Source organism: Gobio gobio (genome assembly GCF_949357685.1).
Source record: "Gobio gobio genome assembly, chromosome: 24".
NCBI classification, from domain to species: Eukaryota; Metazoa; Chordata; class Actinopteri; order Cypriniformes; family Gobionidae; genus Gobio; species Gobio gobio.
This window is the reverse complement of record NC_137120.1, coordinates 10,221,196-10,243,241: the sequence shown is the minus strand read 5'-3', so window position 1 is coordinate 10,243,241 and position 22,046 is coordinate 10,221,196. Positions and strand designations below refer to the sequence as shown.

General features: G+C 47.7%; 1 protein-coding gene across 2 annotated transcripts in view; it reads left to right on the top strand.

Moving 5' to 3' along the window:
- Window positions 1-22,046, top strand: part of LOC307120418 (uncharacterized protein) — a 41,932-nt gene that overhangs the window by 1,188 nt on the left and 18,698 nt on the right. For both annotated transcript variants that reach the window (XM_079807447.1, XM_079807446.1), the window contains exons 2-3: window positions 10,250-10,573; window positions 20,505-20,843. In XM_079807447.1, coding sequence (XP_079663573.1) covers window positions 10,250-10,573; window positions 20,505-20,843 — 663 coding nt within the window. The remainder of the gene's footprint in view (window positions 1-10,249; window positions 10,574-20,504; window positions 20,844-22,046) is intronic.

The following is a 22,046-nucleotide window of genomic DNA, read 5'->3' as shown; positions in this document are numbered from 1 at the left end:
TAATCCTGTGTTATTTATGCGGGAGATTCAAGCCTTATAGCTCAACAGATAAATTATTTTGTAGAAAATAAAACTAAATGGTGGAATATTGACTTTCTGAAGTCTAAGTTGTGTGATATTCAAGAGTATGTTCTTTTTGAAGAATTCTCTGAGCCTGATGCAATCGATACACATGTTTAATACTGCAAAACACGCTCGCAGTTACTGCCCTTGCCGTCCAGAATAAAAGAGAACATCCCCATCCCATTAACTTTATCTCCTGGGGCCCGTTTTAATAAAGGAGGTTCAACCAACTCTGAGTTTAAACTTGAACCTGAGATGGGAAACTGAGTTTTGGGTTTCAGAACAGCTGAATTGAAGTAGTTCGATCAACTCTTTTAGCACATGCACCCCAACTATGAAAATCCCCGATCAATGGAGCTCCACCATGGCAACAGCACTATTGTGGAGTTTTTCTTTTGCTATTTGAGCAAATGGGGACACAAAAAAAATATATTTAATGTATTCTCTCATTCGCCGCTAACCCGCTATAAAAGTTAACCCAACAACTTCAGCTTCTAAGAAACCCGGAAATGTGAAAAGGGTCTATGCTTTTTTTCACATAATGAAATGTTCTCTGATCCCACCTGTTACATTTATTAATTAGGGTAATGACATTAACATTAGACTTCTACTCAGGCCAGCCAAACACCAGCACCACTGACAGATGAAGAGGAGATGGAGGAAGAATATTAACATCCAACAGGAAAAAGAATAAAGTATTTGTAGGAAATAAAGATGACCATAAAAATTGTAAATAAATGTATTTAACAGCTGTGGTGGTGGTTATGGCATCTATCTCGTACTACCATCTGGCATTCTTCCATTCCACACAATAATCCGTTTTCAGAAAGTGTGATGATGGGAATATGAGTGTCATCAATGCATCCAACCACTGGAAATCCTAAAGGAAACTCTAATTATTAGGTTTAATACTTCTAGAGGTTTATCAATAGAACGTCAGGATCCTGTATAAAAGGACATGCCATTTTTGTCACTTTGACAGTGTCCTCATGATGAAAATATGAGCAATGAATGAATGACCCTGCATAGCAAAAAAATGCTTTTCTTACTGTATTTTTGTCAAGTGGCAGATAATATAACTTGTTTTAAGTAAACTTTGATAACTTTAGATTTAATTTATATATTTTTTTATATTTGTACTTGAAGTACGACAAAATAATAGAAAAACATTTGTGCAGTTTAAATGAATGAATAAAGTATTTAAACACCGCTGGCGCGTTAAAAAGGGGGAGGAAACCAAAAGAAACTCTGGGTTTACCAAAGAAAACCTGCTCCTGACCAGGGGCCTGTACCATGATTGTAGTTTAACAAACTCAGGGTTACAGGATTAGTTTCCAGTTGACAAAACCAAACCAATCTATTCAGGCTTTGTTGGTCCCATGATGCTGACCATCAGCTTTCTCTGACAACTCAGGCTTTGATCCTGAGTTTAGGAGTTTAGCTGTGACATCAGTAGCGAACAGCCAATCACACGCTGTGGATCAGTGGAACTATGATTCACTTCTCGCGAGAGAAGCAGCGAGATTCACTTCTCTCTTCTGCAGAATATGACATGATTGAAAAATATTAAGAATTTAAACAAATTCACACAGGAAGAAGACGAGCTGTCTATGAACGAGGACAACTTAAAGGAAAATCTTACTACATCAAAAGTTAGTTTAGTTGATATAGAGAGAGAACTGAACATTTAAGCTCACATGTAGTCATTTTTATAGCTTTATTTATTGATTTTAAAGCTTATTTGTATGACCTTTATATAGGCTATTTATATTAATTAAATTAGCCTAAAATTGATTAAAGGTATAATAATTACATAAATGATATCTAAATCATTCAAAATTATTATTATTATTATTATAAATAAGCATTGTTAAAAGCCAGACGCTTTAGTCTTTAAAACCATTTGCTATGTAGTAACCTTTAATTTGGAGTAGAAAAGCGGGGGTGACTTTATTGCATCAGAGGTGTGTCAATTTGCTCACAGATGATTGGTCCAATTTCAGTTTGAGATGTCTTATCCATAACATAACCTGCCCTGGAGCAGGTTAGCCATGGAGTGCAAGTTACTATGGAGATGAACCCGACTAAAAGCCAAACCTCTTTAATGGTACCTAAAAACGTCTCGGTTACGTATGTAACCCTCGTTCCCTGAAGGAGGGAACGGAGACGTACGTCGGAACTGACCGATGAATTGGGATCTGTTTTCAGAGACCGACCTACTTCGAGTAATTAAAAACGAGCCAATAAACATTGGCATGCGATCACGCATTCCACGCACCGCCCCGCGTTGCGGGTATAAATAAGGAAGTGGAAGTGCCGCATACCGTTTTCAACTGAGGAGCCGAGATAAGTGGCTCGGGCCTTCAGCTGAAGCACAGCCCCTGGCGACGGGACGTACGTCTCCGTTCCCTCCTTCAGGGAACGAGGGTTACATACGTAACCGAGACGTTCCCTTTCAGTCGGTCACGTTCGACGTACGTCGGAACTGACCGACGAATTGGGATCCCTACCAACACGCCAGGAGGCTGGCCCTTCCAGCGTCCTGCCTGAGCTCGCTGGACCACTCCTATGTTAGAGTGGGAGTCAGGGCTCCGGGCAGGGAAGGACAGTCACTGCTGTTCCTGCAAGACCCACTCAGCGTGACTATTGGATAACGCTGGGAAAGCGTGCCCGTCTCAGAAGATGGTATGCTGCGGACCACATCCTTCAATGGAAGGAGAGGTGGAATACACATAAGGACTAACCTAACAGGGTAGTGCAACAAATGGCAGTCTCTAGAGTGGACCCAACCTGGTTCCAGGGGGGGAAGAACACAACTAGAGACGACAGAGGAAGCTCTGTCGAGGGAAAGACACGGGGCTAGCCAAGTAGGGTAGCTGGTACCGTGGAAAATACACATATGGGGTAGCCTAGAGGGGACCGCAACATATGGAACCCAGCCTACACACACGTTCCACAAGCATACGGGTGCAGGCCTGGCATCAGACGGCCGCCACGTCTGACACCGAAGGGGTGACGGAGGAACTCACAGGGTTAGCCGAATTTCGGGGAACACGACTGGAGCAAAAATAGACGCACGTATCCGGCCCAGAGGGCGGGAGTGGCATATGCAAGCCGACACTAGAACGGGCACTTAGCGCTGCTGGCCACTGGGGGCGAGAATGCGGGAAGATACCGGCTCTACACGGAGGCTATAAAATCTAGCGAACGTGTTAGGTGTCGCCCAGCCCGCAGCTCTACATATATCTGTCAGCGAGGCGCCTTGAGCCAACGCCCAGGAAGAAGCAACACTCCTTGTTGAGTGTGCTCGCAACCCGAACGGGCAAGGTACGTCTTGGGACTGGTAGGCCAAGACAATGGCATCCACTATCCAGTGGGCCAACCTCTGCTTGGAGACAGCCTTTCCCTTCTGCTGGCCTCCGTAACAGATGAAGAGCTGCTGTGAGGATCTGAAGCTCTGAGTCCGGTCAACGTAAGGGCGAAGAGCGCGGACGGGACACAACAAAGCTAGGGCTGGGTCTGCCTCCTCCGAAGGCAGCGCTTGCAGGTTCACCACCTGGTCCCGAAAGGGAGTGGTAGGAACCTTGGGCACGTATCCAGGCCGGGGTCTCAGGACAACGTGAGAGTTGGCCGGCCCGAATTCTAGGCACGATTCGTCGACCAAGAGTGCATGCAGGTCCCCTACCCTCTTGATTGAAGCCAATGCAATCAGGAGAACTGTCTTCATGGACAGGATTTTTATCTCAACAGACTGCAAAGGCTCAAATGGGGGACCCTGAAGTGCTCTGAGCACCAGGGCTAAGTCCCAAGAGGGTATCGAGGTAGAACGAGGAGGATTTAGTCTCCTCGCACCTCTGAGGAACCTGACTATTAAGTCGTGCTTACCTAAGGATTTACCGTCTACTGCATCATGATACGCCGCTATTGCTGCGACGTACACTTTGAGGGTGGAGGGAGACAGCCTTCGATCCAACCCATCCTGCAGGAAGGAAAGCACAACGTTAATCGAACACTTTCGGGGGTCTTCCCGGCGGGAAGAGCACCACTCGACGAACAGGTTCCACTTCAGAGAGTAGAGGCGCCTCGTAGAGGGGGCTCTAGCTGAAGCGATGGTGTCTACCACTGCTTGTGGTAGGCCACCTAGAACCTCCGCGTCCCGTCCAGGGACCAGACATGGAGATTCCAGAGGTCTGTACGCGGGTGCCATAGAGTGCCCCGCCCCTGAGAAAGCAGGTCCTTCCTCAGGGGGATCGGCCAGGGAGGGACTGTCGCGAGGAGTGTGAGTTCTGGGAACCAGGTCCGGTTGGGCCAGTAGGGCGCAACTAACAAGACCTGCTCCTCGTCCTCCCTGACCTTGCACAGTGTCTGTGCGAGAAGGCTCACTTGGGGGAACGCATATTTGCGTAGGTCCCGGGGCCAGCTGTGCGCCAGTGCATCTATGCCTAAGTTACCTCCGGTCAGGGAGTAGTACCACTGGCAATGGGTCGAGTCCGGAGAAGCGAACAGGTCTACCTTTGCAACTCCGAAGTGGTCCCATATCAGCTGGACGCTCCGGGGGTGGAGTCGCCATTCGCCCGGAGGTGTCGACTGGCGAGAGAACTCGTCGGCTGTCTGGTTCAGCGCACCTGGGATGTGAATGGCAGGAAGTGACCTCACAAACTTCTGACTCCACAGGAGGAGATGGCGGGCGAGCCGGAGCATGCAACGGGAGCGTAGACCACCCTGACGGTTGATGTACGCAACGGCCGCAGTGCTGTCCGAACGGACCAGTACGTGCTTGCCCCGAAGCGGTTTCTTGAACCGGGCCAGGGCAAGACGTACCGCCAGTAACTCTAGGCAATTGATATGCCAACGCAGTTGGGGCCCCGTCCACAGACCCGAAACTGCGTGCCCGTTGTACGTGGCCCCCCAGCCCGTGGATGAGGCATCCGTGAAGACCACAGCATGCCTCGACACCTGTTCTAGGGACACTCCGGCCCGGAGAAACGAGGGGTCTGACCACGGACTGAAGGTTTGGCGACAGTAAGGAGTAACTAGGACCCGGTACTGACTGCTCTGCCACGCCCATCTCGGGACTCGGTCGTGCAACCAGCGTTGAAGCGGTCTCATATGAAGCAATCCGAGCGGCGTTACCGCGGCTGCAGATGCCATATGCCCCAGGAGCCTCTGAAAGAATTTCAGTGGGACCGCTGTCCTGCCTTTGAACGTATTCAAGCAGTTCAACACTGACCGGACGCGCTCTGGAGTGAGGCACGCTGTCCGGCTGACCGAATCCAGCTCCATACCGAGATAAGAGATCCTCTGCGCGGGGCAGAGTTTGCTCTTCTCTCGGTTGACCCGAAGTCCCAACAGGCTGAGGTGACTGAGCACCATGTCCCTGTGTTCGCACAACTGCTCCCGAGACTGGGCGAGTTTGAGCCAGTCGTCGGGATAGTTGAGTAAGCGAACGCCGCGTTCTCTGAGCGGAACAATGGCTGCCTCGACGACCTTCGTGAAGACGCGAGGCGACAGGGACAGCCAGAAGGGCAAGACTTTGTACTGATATGCCCTCCCCTCGAACGCAAAGCGCAGGAACGGTCTGTGTCGAGGAAGGATAGAGACATGAAAGTACGCGTCCTTCAGGTCGATCGCTGCGAACCAATCTTGGGGACGGATGCATTGGAAAATGCGTTTCTGCGTTAACATTTTGAACGGAAGCTTGTGCAGGGCCCGATTCAGAATGCGCAGGTCCAAGATTGGTCTTAACCCACCCCCTTTCTTGGGTACAATGAAGTAGGGGCTGTAGAACCCCGACCTCATATCGGCAGGAGGAACCGGCTCGACCGCGCCCTTCACCAGCAGGACATCGATCTCGGACCGCAAGACATGGGCATCGCTGCTCCGCACGGAGGTGAAGAGGATGCCCCTGTACTTGGGAGGCCGGCGTGCGAATTGAATCGCATAGCCGAGTCTGATGGTACGGATGAGCCAGCGAGACGGCCTGGGGAGACCTAGCCAGGCCCCCAGAGACTAGCGGGACCAACGGCACCACAGACGTACCCGGGGTGAGGCAGCGAGGTGGAGTATTCAGACCCGACTCGGGAGGCCCGAAGGCGGCCCGGAGTGTTGTCTGAATACTCCAGGTGGGGCAGAGAGTGGGTGAGAAGGCCCGGGGGCGTCCTCGGTGCCCACTCTGCTGCCCCCTGGCGAGGGGTGAGAGGGAAGGAAAGGAGTGGCAAGGCCCGGGGGCGTCGCGCACTGCCAACCTGTCCCTCTTGGGGCTCAGGGAGGGAAGAAACTGCTCTTTTATTGAGAATGTGGGTACCGCTGGACCCCGGAGGGCCAGCGGCAGGATGTTTTTTCCGGTACCAGTCTTGACACTGGACACCACCTCCCCTGGAGCAGCTCCTCTTCTCCCTGGGCTCCCCGTGTCAGGGCCGCTTGCCCTTGCGCTTGCCTGCCGACTTAGCGGGCCCCGACACGGGTTGGGCGGCACCCTGACGGCCGGCACCCTGCTTCCCCGATGGTGGAGGCTGCTGCTTGGGTTTAGCAGGGGCGGAGGCGGCCGCAGGGGGACGCCCTCGGCGACGAGCAGGCGGAGGTGCAGCCGGCGACTGGGTGGAGGCAGCAGCAGGTCGCCGGGGCAGGATGTTCTTGATGGCCTCCGTCTGCTTCTGTGCCACCGAGAACTGCTGGGCGAAGCTCTCGATGGCGTCGCCGAAGAGGCCGGCCTGACAGACAGGGGCGTTGAGGAACCGCACTTTGTCGGTCTCACGCATATCTGCCAGGTTCAGCCATAGGTGGCGTTCCTGGACCACCAGAGTGGACATCGCCCGACCCAGGGTGCGTGCGGCAACTTTCGTCGCCCGGAGGGCGAGGTCCGTTGTGGTACCCAGTTCCTGCATAACCCCTGGGTCGGAACTACCCTCGTGCAATTCCTTGAGCGCCTTGGCCTGGTAGACCTGCAGGAGTGCCATGGCATGCAGAGAAGACCCGGCTTCTCCACAGGCTGTGTAGGTCTTGCCCGTTAGGCTGGACGAGAACCTACACGCCCGGGAGGGGAGACGCGGATGGCCCCGCCAGTCGGAGCCGGTCTTAGGACACAGTTGCATCGCAACCGACCGTTCCACTGGAGGGACCTCCACGTAACCCTTAGCCGCGCCTCCATCGAGGGTAGTGAGGACGGAGGAACTCGCTGATCGTGAACGAGCGCTGTAGGGCGCCGTCCACGACTTCGTGAGCTCCTGATGCACTTCCGGAAAGAAAGGCACTGGGGCGGGGCGCTGAGAACCAGCACGGGCCGTCCCGAGATACCAATTGTCCAGCCGCGAGGGTTCGGGACACGGTGGAGGGTTCCACTCGAGCCCGACACTCGCGGCGGCCCGGGAAAGCATAGCCGTGAGCTCTGGATCAGACTCGGGCAACGGTGCCACACCCGAAGGGGGCAACGTAGCCGAATCCTCATCTCCAGAGTCCATTAGCTCGTCCCCCGATGCAGCTATCGACAACATATCCTCAGTTGGAGCCCCGAAAGAAACGGGTAGCCCCCCATGGGAAGGACCACCGCGATCTTCCGGGAACTGCGCCGGCGCAGCGGAGGGGGGAGGGGCCCGAGCAGCCTGTTGACTGGGCGGGGGTGCCCTGACCGTCACCCTCAGATCTCCACCAAAGGCATCAGCCAAAGTAGCAGCCCTCTGCTTTGCAGCGGGAGGACCACTAGATCGGGGGATACGCAATGGGACTCCACCCCTTTTCAGGTATTGGAGCCTAGACCGTAGCACTGCTATGGTCATGTTCGCGCAGTGCGAACATGAGTCATCCACGAAAGCCACCTCTGCGTGCTGAACGCCCAAACACGAGAGACAGCGATCGTGTCCGTCAACTGGGGACAGAAATCGATGGCATCCAGAAACACACGGTTTGAATGACATCTTGAAAAAGACGCAGGGTCAAACCGTGTTGCTCTTTTAGTGATAGAGAGAGAGAGAAAACCGCTCCGTCAGTGCCGAGGCACGCAGGGGAAATGGCCGCGGCTCACAGCAGTTCAAAAGTGCAAGCCCGCTGTGAGCACTCAGAGAAAAAAAAGCCCAGCAAGCCGTGAGAACAGCTGTTCGTCCTTTTCTTCCTGGTCGCGACCACCGCTGCAGGGCACCGTCACACGAACGTGACCGACTGAAAGGGAACCAGGATTGGCACAAACTAAGCTTAAACATATCTGGCTAGCTAAACCGGCTTCATGGTATAGGCCCCAGGTGAGGTTAGGTTCACTGACTCTGAGTATAAGATACCTCTCTTTTAGAAACGGGCTTGACTTACCCTGCTTTCTCGGGTTTGACATATCTCACATTCTGAAACAGAAAACCCAGAGTTTCCCTCATTTCAGGGTTAACATACTCAGAGTTTTCACTTAACCTCCTTTCTGAAACGGGCCCCTGATAATCATTTCTAGTTCTTACTTTTTTAATACATTGTATTTTCTTTCTTATTTTTATGCAAAGCATTACCATTGTTTATGAAATTTGGTATATAAATAAACTTGCCTTGCAATGAAGCTAAAAATATAAACTACATCATCATGTTGATATGCTACATTTTTACTGTAAAACTCTTACGACAAACATGTCTTTAATATCTTCAATTGTTGCGTATACCGAGCTGTAAACGACTTTACTTGGACCCATTGTGCGAGCTGTCTCTTTAATACCGCATGGTTTATATACATACTTATACTTATATACATGTTGCTGCTGATTGGGCCTGACATATTTGACACACCCACCAAACGACAGAGGTGGACAAAGTCCACAACTCCATTACTCGAGTGAAAGTAAAAGTACTACTGGTCAAATATTACTCTGTTACAAGTGAAAGTTGTTAAAAACTATTTTTACTTTAGGAAAAGTACAGAAGTACTTGCTTTTAAAAGTACTTAAGTATCAAAAGTAGATTTCCTTTTTTATGTCAATGCATTATTTTATTATTGTTGCATTGTTGTATAAATGCACGCATGGTGGTTTAAGCCAGTCAGTGATGCTCCATCCGACATGCTAGCATATGACCACCTTGAACTCATTTAAATACTTAAAGCTACACTGTGTGATATTTTCCCCCATCTAGCGGTGAAAAGGTATATGACCATCCAGTGAATATTAGTTTCTGTTCCTCTCAATTCCGATTTCGTTGTAACTCCTACGGTGGCCGATTTAGTCCAAGATGTCGTCCACATTCGGCACGGTGCCATCGAGTGTTAAAACGCGAAAGGCGAAGCTTGAATTTACGGGTATGTCCCTCTTTGGCTAATGTACTTTCAAGATGGAGGGGCAACATGGCGACCGGCATTCGAACCCCTCACCCGTATGTATTTTCAATGGCATATTATAAACTTACGAGAATACTTTATTACTTGAAAGAAGTAAATATTCATTAATGAGCACATATTTTTGAAAGAACTAAGTGTTTTTAGCTAAGAATAAACAAAAAAAGTTACATAGTGTAGCTTTAAAAGTTTTACAAAGCTGCTGTCACTTTAAGACAGAATGCACAAATCCTACACACTGATACACATCCGATATTCCCCCAACTGTTTACGTTCACGTAAGACATAATCAACTTTGTTTACGTGAATACTTTCAAAAATGAAAAATGTATTCAGTACTCGTGCTCTGGCATCTCAGAGGCACAAAAAAACCGACTGAAGTGAACTCTTTCATCATGCTTTTTCAGATTCATCCATATGTCTATGCTTCTCTTTCTCCCAGACATTTACATTTTGCAAAAAGAAAAAAACTTTTAAAGAAGAAAAAAAATCATCCACTGACTTGCAAAGCTGCTACTTAAACTACTTTTGACTTTGAGGACCTTGATAGAAATGTAGTGGAGTAAAAAGTACGATATTTGTCTTTCAAATTAAGTGAAGTTAAAGTAAAAGTTTCCCTAAAAAAATAATACTTCAGTAAAGTACAGATACTCAAAAAGTGTACTTAAGTACAGTACTTACTTTAATGTACTTCGTTACTGTCCACCTCTGCCAAACGAGAGAAAACGTGCCCCTGCTGTGTTTTTATGAATCCAGATGTATTTCTCTACTCACAATCTTTATGATAGAAAATGGTAGAAAAATGGTAGAAAAACATTTTCACTTCACCTTTCTGTGTATTTGATATATTTATTCTGCATATTTAAAACCAGCCGTTTTTTTCTTCTCCAGGTTTTCCCTGGTCTGAAGTGCCATTGTTTGCGGAGGAGGGAGATTCAGTCACTCTACTCAGTGGAGGAAATATAAGATCTAATTCATATATTACTACTAAATGGTGGTTTCATAGTACTGTCATAGCTGAAATGCATCCATTTAATGAACGCTATTGTACAGATGTTCAGTGTAATGAAGGTGCTGAGAGATTCAAAGATAGACTGAAGCTGGATCATCAGACTGGATCTCTGACCATCACAAACATCAACACCACAGACACTGGACTTTATGAACAAACAAACTTCCCATTGCCTGAAAGGATCTTCATTGTTGCTGTTCGTGGTGAGTCAATATGTTCAAAAGCATGTTTTTTTATATTTAGGGCTGCACGATTTGGGTAAAATATCTAATTGCGATTATTCTGGTTAAAATTGCGATTTAAAATGCGATGATTATGTGTATAGTCACAGCGTGTACAAATAACAAGGTCACATGAGAGACAGCCATCTTTTAACCGTATACATACTGGGAACTACACTCACCTAAAGGATTATTAGGAACACCATACTAATACTGTGTTTGACCCCCTTTCGCCTTCAGAACTGCCTTAATTCTACGTGGCATTGATTCAACGAGGTGCTGAAAGCATTCTTTAGAAATGTTGGCCCATATTGATAGGATAGCATCTTGCAGTTGATGGAGATTTGTGGGATGCACATCCAGGGCACGAAGCTCCCGTTCCACCACATCCCAAAGATGCTTTATTGGGTTGAGATCTGGTGACTGTGAGGGCCATTTTAGTACAGTGAACTCATTGTCATGTTCAAGGAACCAATTTGAAATGATTCGAGCTTTGTGACATGGTGCATTATCCTGCTGGAAGTAGCCATCAGAGGATGGGTACATGGTGGTCATAAAGGGATGGACATGGTCAGAAACAATGTTCAGGTAGGCCGTGGCATTTAAACGATGCCCAATTGGCACTAAGGGGCCTAAAGTCAGGGTTTTCAGTCAGGGCCTTCACTAACGATCAACACACCCCACGCCGCTGCCATAACAACACCACACACACCGATACATACAAAATACAAAATTGCGTGAGGCTGCCTCATTGTCATTTATGACTTATAACAAAAAACAGATCAATGTCTAAAAGCTGATATGTGACAAGGTGTACAGCAAACACGCTAAAAAACACAGAAATACGTTTTTATAAGCTGTTGACCCAAACAAAACGAGCGTTTAAGGAGACAAAAGTGGATACAGGCAATAAGACAGCAGGAAGAATGGGTAAATTGTGGGACCCTGACACTCCGTATGGCTCAGTATGCCTATGTGTGCAGTAAACTTTTTGTCACTGTTAAGTCAAATATCCAAATGTCAGTTTTACATAATATATTTCCTGTCACTGATTACGTTTCCCTCCAGTGGGCGTAGTTCTCAGTGTAATATAACATGTCACGCTCTGTCTCAATTGCCTGTATCCACTTTTTTGTCCTTAAATGCTTTTTTTTTTTTTGGTCAACAGCTTATAAAAACTGTGTTTTTCGTTCTGGGTTGTTTAGCTTGTTTGCTGTACACCTCGTCACATATCAGCTTTCATACATTGTTCAGTTTTTTTGTTATAAGTCAAAAATGACTAGGAGGCCGCTATACGCAATGCAAAGTCAATGGAGACGGTTTGATTGCCATTACTAGTAATTGAATTTAGATACACATTAATTTAATTATGAAAAACAGGGCCAGCAGAGAAGGCCTTGACAGCCCACCACTGCGGTTAGAAGATGGCTTTCTCATGTGACCCTATTTGTACACGATGTAACTATACACATCACAACATGTAAATAGGAAAATGTTGGCATTATTTTGTCACTTATTGAGAAGTAGGCTAGCTGGAGCCGTTTACCTCCAGTCTTTGTTCTAAGCTAGGCTAGTGGTGGGTGCGTCAGACAGAGTTATGGCACAGAGATGAGAATGATATGTATGGACTTATCTAACTCTGGGGGATACGGTGAATAAGATAAAGTCCCAAAAAGTCAGCGTGTTCCTTTAAGTTATATTAAGCCATACAAGTCTTAACACCAGGGGTTCTCTTTATTAAAGGGATAGTTCACCCAAAAATGAAAATTAGCCCATGATTTACTCACCCTCAAGTCATCCGAGGTGTATATGACATTCTTCTTTCAGACGAATAAAATCTGAGTTATATTAAAAATGTTCTGGCTAATCCAAGCATTATAATAGCAGTGATAGTTGCTCTGTTTTTGAAGTCCATAAAAAAATGCATCTGTCCGTCAAATAACGTGCTGCATGTGGCTCCGGGGTGTTAATAAAAGCCTTCTGAAGTGAATCGATGCGTTTGTGTAAGAAAAATATCCATATTTAAAAACGTATTTCATTTTTTTCTGTGGCTTTGCATCAGCCGTCCCCGCGCCATCACTTCCGGCGAATAAGGTCAAAATACATGCAAAATACAGGCGCGATCATAGATATATACATAGATTCCTCATTAGTGCCTGCGCAGATTAGTCGAATGAGGCATCTACGCATATTTATCTTTGATCGCGCCAGTATTTTGACCTTATTCGCCGGAAGTTATGGCGCTGGGAATACTAGATGACATTCGTCTGATAAGAGGTAAAAAATTTACATAAATACTGTTCGGTTTCTCGCAGAAACCGATCGTTTCGTGTCTTAAGATATCAATGTGTCGCCATGAGCCGCATGGTTTAATAAGGATTCGCATGTCTGTGTTTTTACTCTCATTGCTCTCACTCTAAAATATCCCCATTGACATGCATTATACGACTATCACACTGCAACGGTTCGAGTTAAAAATCTTCATTTGTGTTCTACTGAAGAACACCTACATCTTGAATGCCCTGGGGCAGATAAAGCCCCAGGGCAGATAAAGCAGATAAAAATAAAAATAAATAGTTTTTGGGTGAACTATCCCTTTAATAGTGCATGTTAAGTGTCTAACCACCAATAGAAACGTCTCAGTTACAGATGTAACCCTCATTCCCTGAGGAGGGAACGGAGACGTAACGTTAGTGACTAACGAATGGGGGTTTCGCTTAGAAGCCTATCATCTTCGAGCTTAGAGAAAACGCCCAATGGCGTGCCAGTGCCATGGGGCATGCGGAATTTGCATACGTAACTCCGCCTCACCTCGTGAGTATATAAGGAAGTACGTGGCAATATCGCATTATGTTACCTGCTTGAGGAGCCAAGACTGAACTCCTGCGTTCCAGGCAGCACAGCTGAAGTGGCAACGGGACGTTACGTCTCCGTTCCCTCCTCAGGGAACAAGGGTTACATCCGTAACCGAGACGTTCCCTTTCGTTCAGTCACTACGACGTAACGTTAGTGACTAACGAATGGGGGTCCCAATATAATCCCGCCACTCAGCTGTCTTCCAGCGCCCTGCGTGAGTGTGAGTACCCTGTCGTAAGACTAATACGGACGAAGGACTCCCACTTAACACAGGAATACCAAGGTACACTGGGAAGCATATCCCAGTGAGGGAATGCCAAGATGCCTACCCGTGGGGAGGACTTAAGAGACACATATGAGCCGGTAGGGGCTGCATATGGAAGATCTCTAGGGTACCAGCCGAAGGTGGATTTTTAACCCTAGGGGTGGCGGGGACACGCCAAGGGAAGAAACCCGCTCACTGCGGAGGCTTACGGTGAAATACACATGTGGGGGTCGCCGGAGGGGAACCATGCACATATAAAAATTGCACGTATCCAGTCCGTGGAGTGGAATGGCGAGCAAGCGAAGACACCTGAGCCTGGTCCATTACCGGCCCCTCGGGGGGGGCGAGTACATAGTCAGACACTGGCTCCACTCGGAGATTGTAGAATCTGGCGAATGTGTTGGGTGTCGCCCAGCCTGCAGCTCTGCAGATGTCTGCTAGCGAGGCGCCATGCGCTAAAGCCCAAGTGGAGGCCACACTCCTAGTGGAGTGTGCCCTCACACCAAGGGGACATGGGCGACCTTGGTGCTGGTAAGCCAAAACAATGGTGTCCACTATCCAGTGAAACAGCCTTTGCTTTGAGAGAGCACTTCCCTTCCGCTCTCCACCATAACAGACAAAGAGCTGGTCTGAGGTCCTGAAACACTGCGTCATGTCTACGTAGGCGCGGAGGGCGTGTACTGGACAGAGCAATGCCAAGGCTGGGTCTGCCTCCTCCAAAGGCAGCACTTGCAGGTTCACCACCTGGTCCTTAAACGGAGTGGTGGGAACCTTGGGCACATATCCAGGCCGGGGTCTCAGGATCACGTGAGAGTTGGCCGGCCCGAACTCCAGGCACGCTTCGTCAACCGAAAATGCCTGCAGGTCCCCGACCCTCTTAACGGAGGCCAATGCAGTCAGCAGAGCCGTCTTCATAGACAGGAACTTAATATCAACCGACCGCAAAGGCTCAAAGGGAGGTCTCTGCAGAGCACTTAACACTACTGCGAGGTCCCAAGAGGGTACGAGAGGAGAGCGAGGAGGATTCAGTCTCCTCGCTCCCCTCAGGAACCTGATGACCAGGTCGTGCTGACTTACCTTCTTGTTCTCCAAGAGATCGTGGTGGGCAGATATTGCGGCCACATATACCTTGAGGGTGGAGGAGACAGCCTTCGCTCCAGCCCCTCTTGGAGAAATTCAAGCACGGACTCGATCGGGCATTTCCAGGGGTCTTCTTGGCGGGAAGAGCACCAGGTGACGAAGAGGTTCCACTTCAACGCATAGGCATGCCGAGTGGACTCTGCCCTAGCGGAAGTGATGGTGGCGACCACCGTAGGTGGTAGGCCACTCAAACCTGCCGCGTCCCGTCTAGGAGCCACACGTGGAGGCTCCAGAGGTCGGGACGCGGGTGCCATAGGGTGCCCCGTCTCTGAGTAAGGAGGTCCGGTCTCAGAGGAATAGGCCAGGGAGGGGCTGTCGCAAGGAGTATGAGTTCGGGGAACCAGGTCCGGCCGTGCCAGTACGGGGCGACCAAAAGGACCTGCTCCTTGTCCTCCCTGATCTTGCACAGGAGCTGTGCGAGTAGGCTCACTGGGGGGAACGCATATTTGCGTAGGCCCCGCGGCCTGCTGTGCGCCAGTGCATCCGTGCCGAGCGTGCCCTCGGTCAGGGAATAGTACAGGCTGCAGTGGGAAGAGTCGTGGGAGGCAAACAGATCTACCTGTGCGTCGCCGAACTGTTCCCAAATCAGCTGAACCGTCTGGGGATGGAGTCTCCATTCTCCCGGGAGAGGCTGAAACCGCGAGAGCTCGTCGGCTGCGTGGTTCAGGACTCCCGGAATATGGACAGCACGAAGGGACCTCAGGCGCTTCTGACTCCATAGGATGAGATGGCGGGCGAGTTGAGACATACGGCGGGAGCGTAGACCGCCCTGGTGGTTGATGTACGCTACTACGGCCGTGTTGTCTGACCGGACAAGCACATGTTGACCCTTCAGCAGCGCTCGGAAGCGGTGCAGGGCGAACCGTACTGCCAGCAACTCGAGGCAATTGACATGCAGGAGGCGCTGGGGTCCTGTCCAGGAGCCTGCGGCTGCTTGTCCATTGCACATGGCACCCCAGCCCGTGGCAGAGGCATCCGTCGATTCGACAACATGCCTGGAAACTCGTTCTAAGGGCACAACGGCCCGTAGAAAACTGAGGTTCGACCACGGGGTGAGCGTCTGTAAGCAGGCCCGAGTCACTTGGACCCGGAGCGTGCCAGACTGCCATGCCCATCTCGGGACTCGATCGCGAAGCCAGTGCTGAAGCGGTCTCATATGAAGCAATCCGAGCGGCGTTACCGCGGCTGCAGATGCCATATGCCCCAGGAGCCTCTGAAATAGTTTCAGTGGAACCGCACTCTTGCTCTCGATTTGACGGAGGCAAGTCAGCAGAGACTGCGCGCGCTCGCTCGTAAGCTGCGCGCACATGGCGACCGAGTCGATCTCCATACCGAGAAAAGAGATCCTCTGCACGGGGCAAAGTTTGCTCTTTTCCCAGTTGACCCGAAGGCCCAGACGGGCTAAGTGGTGGAGAACCAGATCTCTGTGTCCGCACACCTGCTCTCGAGAGTGGCCTAGTATGAGCCAGTCGTCGAGGTAGTTCAGGATGCGAACCCCGTGCTGCCGAAGGGGCGCAAGGGCTGCCTCGGCAATCTTCGTGAAGACGCGAGGGGACAGAGATAGCCCGAATGGGAGAACTGCGTACTGATATGCCTGCCCCTCGAAAGCAAACCGTAGGAACGGTCTGTGTCGAGGAAGGATGGAGACATGGAAGTAGGCGTCCTTCAGGTCGATCGCTGCAAACCAATCGTGAGGACGAACGCATTCGAAAAGGCGTTTCGCAGTCAACATCTTGAACGGAAGCCGGTGAAGGGATCGGTTCAAGATGCGAAGGTCCAGGATTGGTCGTAACCCACCGGTTTTCTTGGGTACAATGAAGTAGGGGCTGTAGAACCCCGACTTCATCTCGGCCGGAGGGACAGGCTCGATCGCACCCTTCGCCAGTAGAGTGGCAATCTCCGCACGCATGACGGGGGCATGGGCCCCGGTCACGGTATAGCGGACTCCCCTGTAACGGGGAGGAGCCTGCGCGAACTGAATCGCGTAGCCGAGCCTGACGGTCCGCGCAACCCAGCGGGACAGCCCCGGAAGCTGAAGCCACTCTTCCAGAGACTGCACCAACGGGGTCATGCGGACGGCAGACGTACCCCGGGTGGGGCAGCGAGGCAGCGTTACACTCCAGCCCAAGCGCTGCGGCTGCCCGAGACAGCATGGCTGACAATTCTGGGTCCGACTCGGGCAATGCTGGCGCACCCGAGGGTGGCAGCACAGCCGAATCATCATCCTCAGATGACTCCAGCCCACCTTGTGATGCGGCGATAGACATCTCCTCATCCTCCGCCGTGCCAAACGCCACAGTCGGGACAGCAGGAGCCGGCCCCGATGTAGACGCTTGAGCACGGGCCGGGTCAGGTGCATGAGAGGGGGGTGTGGGCCGAGGAACTAGCGTCGGAGCTTTGTTCCACACCGTCACCCTCAGATCACCCTGGTCACCAGCCAAAGTGCCGCCTCCAGAGGAGACCGCAGATTGGGGGGTGACAGAGGGGACTCTCATTCCGGCATCAGCACGGAATTCACGGAGTCTTGATCGTAGCACCGAGATGGCCAGGTTCCCGCAGAGAGAACATGAGTCATCCACGAGCGCTGCCTGAGCGTGCTGAAAGCCCAAACACGTCACGCAGCGCTCGTGCCCGTCGAAAGAAAAAAGAGATCTACCGCACCCAGAAGTGCATGGACGAAACATCCTGAAAAGGACGTGTCACGTGCAAGCTCTTTTTGTGAGAGGAAACTTTGCAGTCGATGCCGAAGCGCCCAGGGAAACACACACCAGCTGTCAGGCGGACCACTGCACAGATCAGCAGGCAGGAAGTATGCGATCACTGGAACGCGCCGTCACACCAACACCGACTGGAAAGCTGCTCGTCTCGAAGAAGCTGACAGAGTCTCAGAAGGCTGTAGGAGTGAAGAGGTAGGTACTCTTGGCTCCGAAAGCAGAAACATAATGCGATATTGCCACGTACTTCCTTATATACTCACGCGGTGAGGCGGAGTTACGTATGCAAATTCCGCATGCCCCATGGCATTGGCACGCCATTGGGCGTTTTCTCTAAGCTCGAAGATGATAGGCTTCTAAGCGAAACCCCCATTCGTTAGTCACTAACGTTACGTCGTAGTGACTGAACGAAAGGGAACCTAATTTATCTCATTTAAGACATTTGTTCTGGGGGATTTTCTCTGGATTTAAATAAATACTGCAGTGCAGACATAGTACAATTATTTATTATTCTAGTTTTTCTTCTCTAGTCAAGTCCCAGTCTTTATTTTGCTCTAGTTCTCCCAGGTCTTATTTTGTGTTCTCTCTAGGTGTGTTTCTATCTAATCTTTTATTTATTTGTTCTCTGCAGAGTTGCAGTTTAGTTTTTTGTTTTTTTCTGTTTGTAGTTTTCAGAATTTATTTATTTTTCCTCTTAAAATTTATTTATAGTAATTATAGTTCTCTTATTTCTTTTGTTTCCTTGTTTTCTCTAATTCCAGTTTATGTTAGTTTGATTTCTCTAGTCATTGTTTTTATTTTGCTCTTGTTTCGGTTTATCTCTTGTTGTCTTGTCTCGAGTCTTGTCTTGTGTATTGTCCAGAGGTGGAAAGAGTAACAAAATATTCTACTCAAGTAAAAGTACTATTACTTCAGTGAAATTTTACTTAAGTAGAAGTAAAATTACTTGTCTAAAAATTTACTAAAGTAAAAAGTAGTTAATTTAAAATATACTCAGAGTAATGTTTTTTAATGTAAAACTAAGTCAAGTTAATGAGTTACTTTTTTTAACAGCGGGGTGGGGGACTCGCTTGTGTAGGGTTGTGGTAGAATGAGATTTTCACGATATGAAAACATCAGTTTCACAGCATCACGGTATTAATTATTTAATAAATAAACTGTATTATTCAATTATGGTTATTATCACCAGTTAAAATGGCATTAAATTAATGAAAACTGATTTTTTTTTTTTTTTTGGTTGAACAAATGCTTTATTATAACTAACTTGAAACCTTTTTTTTTAATTAAAATTTCAATAAAACATGTCTAATGATTTTAATCAAATAAAATGATGGAAATGTTCATTAGGGGGTCTCAGATCAGCCCTGGAAATGTTCATACTGTATGTTCATGCCCAAATATGTTTTGAGACGTTAAACACCACGAGCATCGCGTAGGCTACTTAAGTATGTAGGCTAGTAGAGATGAAACGGCGCTGCTCATTCACACAGAGACAGAACAGGCAGATCATATATTCATATAGCAGTGTTTTGAGCTTTAATATTCACAGACAATGTCGCGATTTGATATATTGTACAGCTCTACTGTCGATGTATTCATTCATCCATCAGTTTGCATGTTTTATGTGACATCTGCGTTATACTGTTGGTAATTCCGGGATTCCCTCTGCATCACAGAAAACATTCGGCCTTAAGTTATAAACGTACCTTTATCTCCACAGAGGGATGGTGTTCCTGAACATGTTCTATGAGTTTCCTCCTTCAATTTTTTTTTGCTAATTTGATATCCTAACAAATATGAAAAATAATACTTCTCTCTAAATAAATTTATATGACAACCCATATGTTTTTCTCCAATGTACAGTTTTTTCCCCCACAGTGGATGCATAAGAGGCTCATATTTCATATTAAATACATAGACTTTAAGAAATTTATATCACAGATAAAAAGCACAGAATTTCTTTATTTTTTTATTTGATTTTTTACAATAAATATTTAGACCTTTCTAATGATTTTTAGTCATAGGCTGTCTGCATATTAACAGGTAACCCAGCAGGTTATTTTTGTAAAATAAGTTTTCTGTAAAATATAAATGCTATTTATTAGTATTATTATTATATTGTTATATTTATTCTTAAATACTCTATTTTTAATTTTTTTAAATTTTTAAAATGTTATTGTAATAGTAATATTTCTAATTTTGTTAAATATTTGTATTTATTGAATATAATCATTATTATTAGTCTCGTTAATATATAAACATTAATATATAAAATGGTATATGCATACACTTTTCATTTGTACATTTTTTTTTTTTAATTGCATTTTAACCAGAATAATCGCAATTAGATATCTTCCCCAAATCGTGCATCCCTAGTTTATCCTATCTCCCTAGAGCATCCCCTGTTCAATCTCTATAAGGCTATTAATATGCTGTTTTGTAATCTATTCTATTTGAGGGCAAGTTTGTTTTAGCCTATTTTCATTTTGGGCCTAAGGTTTTGGGCATTTGGCACGTTGTTGGCTGTGGAGGGTTACTAATGTCATTGCTTTTTTTATTATTTCTTTGATTTAAATAATTTTGGTAATGCGTCATATAGGTCTTAAATTTCAATCTTTATGGTCTTAAAATGTCTTAAAAAGGTCTTAAATTTGACTTTCTGAAACCTGCAAGAACCCTGTATATATATACAGTATATAGACCAAAACCACAATTTGTACCAGGCTGTAAACATGTTTTTTTCTGTTGTAAAGTTGGGCATTTTAACATGGGGCTCAATGAGATTCTGCTCCCTCCTGGAGCCTGTCTCTAGTGGCCAGTCGATGAATTGCAGTATTGGCTTCAAGAGAAACTGGGGGAGGTGGCCGCTTGGTCTAGCCTCTCTGAATCCTGACATATTTGTATGCTCTTGACATGTAACTGTTCATTTCTTCTACAGGTTTTCTCGGTGTTGGTGGAAATGGAATATCAGCGTTTGTGATGGAGGGAGATTCAGTCACTATACACACTGGTGTTGAAGCAAATAAATATGAGAGGATGGAATGGTATTTTAAAGACGCTCTCATCGCTGTAATGTCTAGAAATCCGAGTCAGATCTGCACAGATGTCCAGTGTAATGAAGGTAATGAGAGATTCAGAGACAGACTGAAGCTGGATCATCAGACTGGATCTCTGACCATCACAAACACCACAAACAAAGACACTGGACTTTATCATCTAACGAGATTCTACGACAGCAACACCAAACTTCTAAATTTGTTCAGTGTCGCTGTTCATGGTGAGTCATTGTGTTTAAAAGCAAGTCTTTTAAATCATATCATTAATGTGTTATTGCTAATTTTGCAGTGACATTAAGATGTCTTTTTGCTATTTACTTGAACACAGTATAGAATAAAACAAGTGAAAATGTCCAAATTTGGCCCAAAGTGTCAATATTCTGTGTGTCCACCGTTATTTTCCAGCACTGCCTTAACCCTGTTGGGCATGGAGTTCACCAGAGCTCACAGGATGCCACTGGAGTCCTCTCACGGAGCTGATGGATGTTGGAGACCTTGCGCTCCTCCACCTTCTTTTTGTGGATGCCCCACAGATGCTCAATAGGGTTTAGGTCTGGAGACATGCTTGGCCAGTCCATCACCTTTACCCTCAGCTTCTTTAAAAAGGCAGTGGTCGTCTTGGAGGTGTGTTTGGGGTCGTCATCATGTTGGAATACTGCCCTGCGGCCCAGGGAGGGGGTCATGCTCTGCTTCAGTATGCCACAGTACATGTTGGCATTCATGGTTCCCTCAATGAACTGTAGCTCCCCAGTGCCAGCAGCACTCATGCAGCCCCAGACCATGGCATGGCCCTCCCACCCCCATGCTTGACTGTAGGCAAGACACACTTGTCTTTGTACTCCTCACCTGGTTGCCGCCACACACGCTTGACACCATCTGAACCAAATAAATGTATCTTGGTCTCATCAGACCACAGGACATGGTCCCAGTAATCCATGTCCTTAGTCTGCTTGTCTTCAGCAAACTGTTGAGTTTTCTTGTGCATCATTTTTAGAAGAGGCTTCTTTCTGGGACGACAGCAATGCAGACCAATTTGATGCAGTGTGCAGCGTATGGTCTGAGCACTGACAGGCTGACCCCTCCCCTTTAACCTCTGCTGCAATGCTGGCAGCACTCATACGTCTATTTTGCAAAGCCAACCTCTGGATATGATGCTTAGCATGCACGCTCAACTTCTTTGGTCGACCTGTTCTGAGTGGAACCTGTCCTATTAAACCGCTGTATGGTCTTGGCCAGCGTGCTTCAACTCAGTTTCAGGGTGTTGGTTATCTTCTTATAGCCTAGGCCATCATTATGTAGAGCAACAATTCTTTTTTTCAGATCCTCAGTGAGTTATTCGCCATGAGATGCCATGTTGAACATCCAGTGACCATAATGAGAGGGTGTGAGAGCACCAAGCTTAACACACCTGCTCCACATTCACA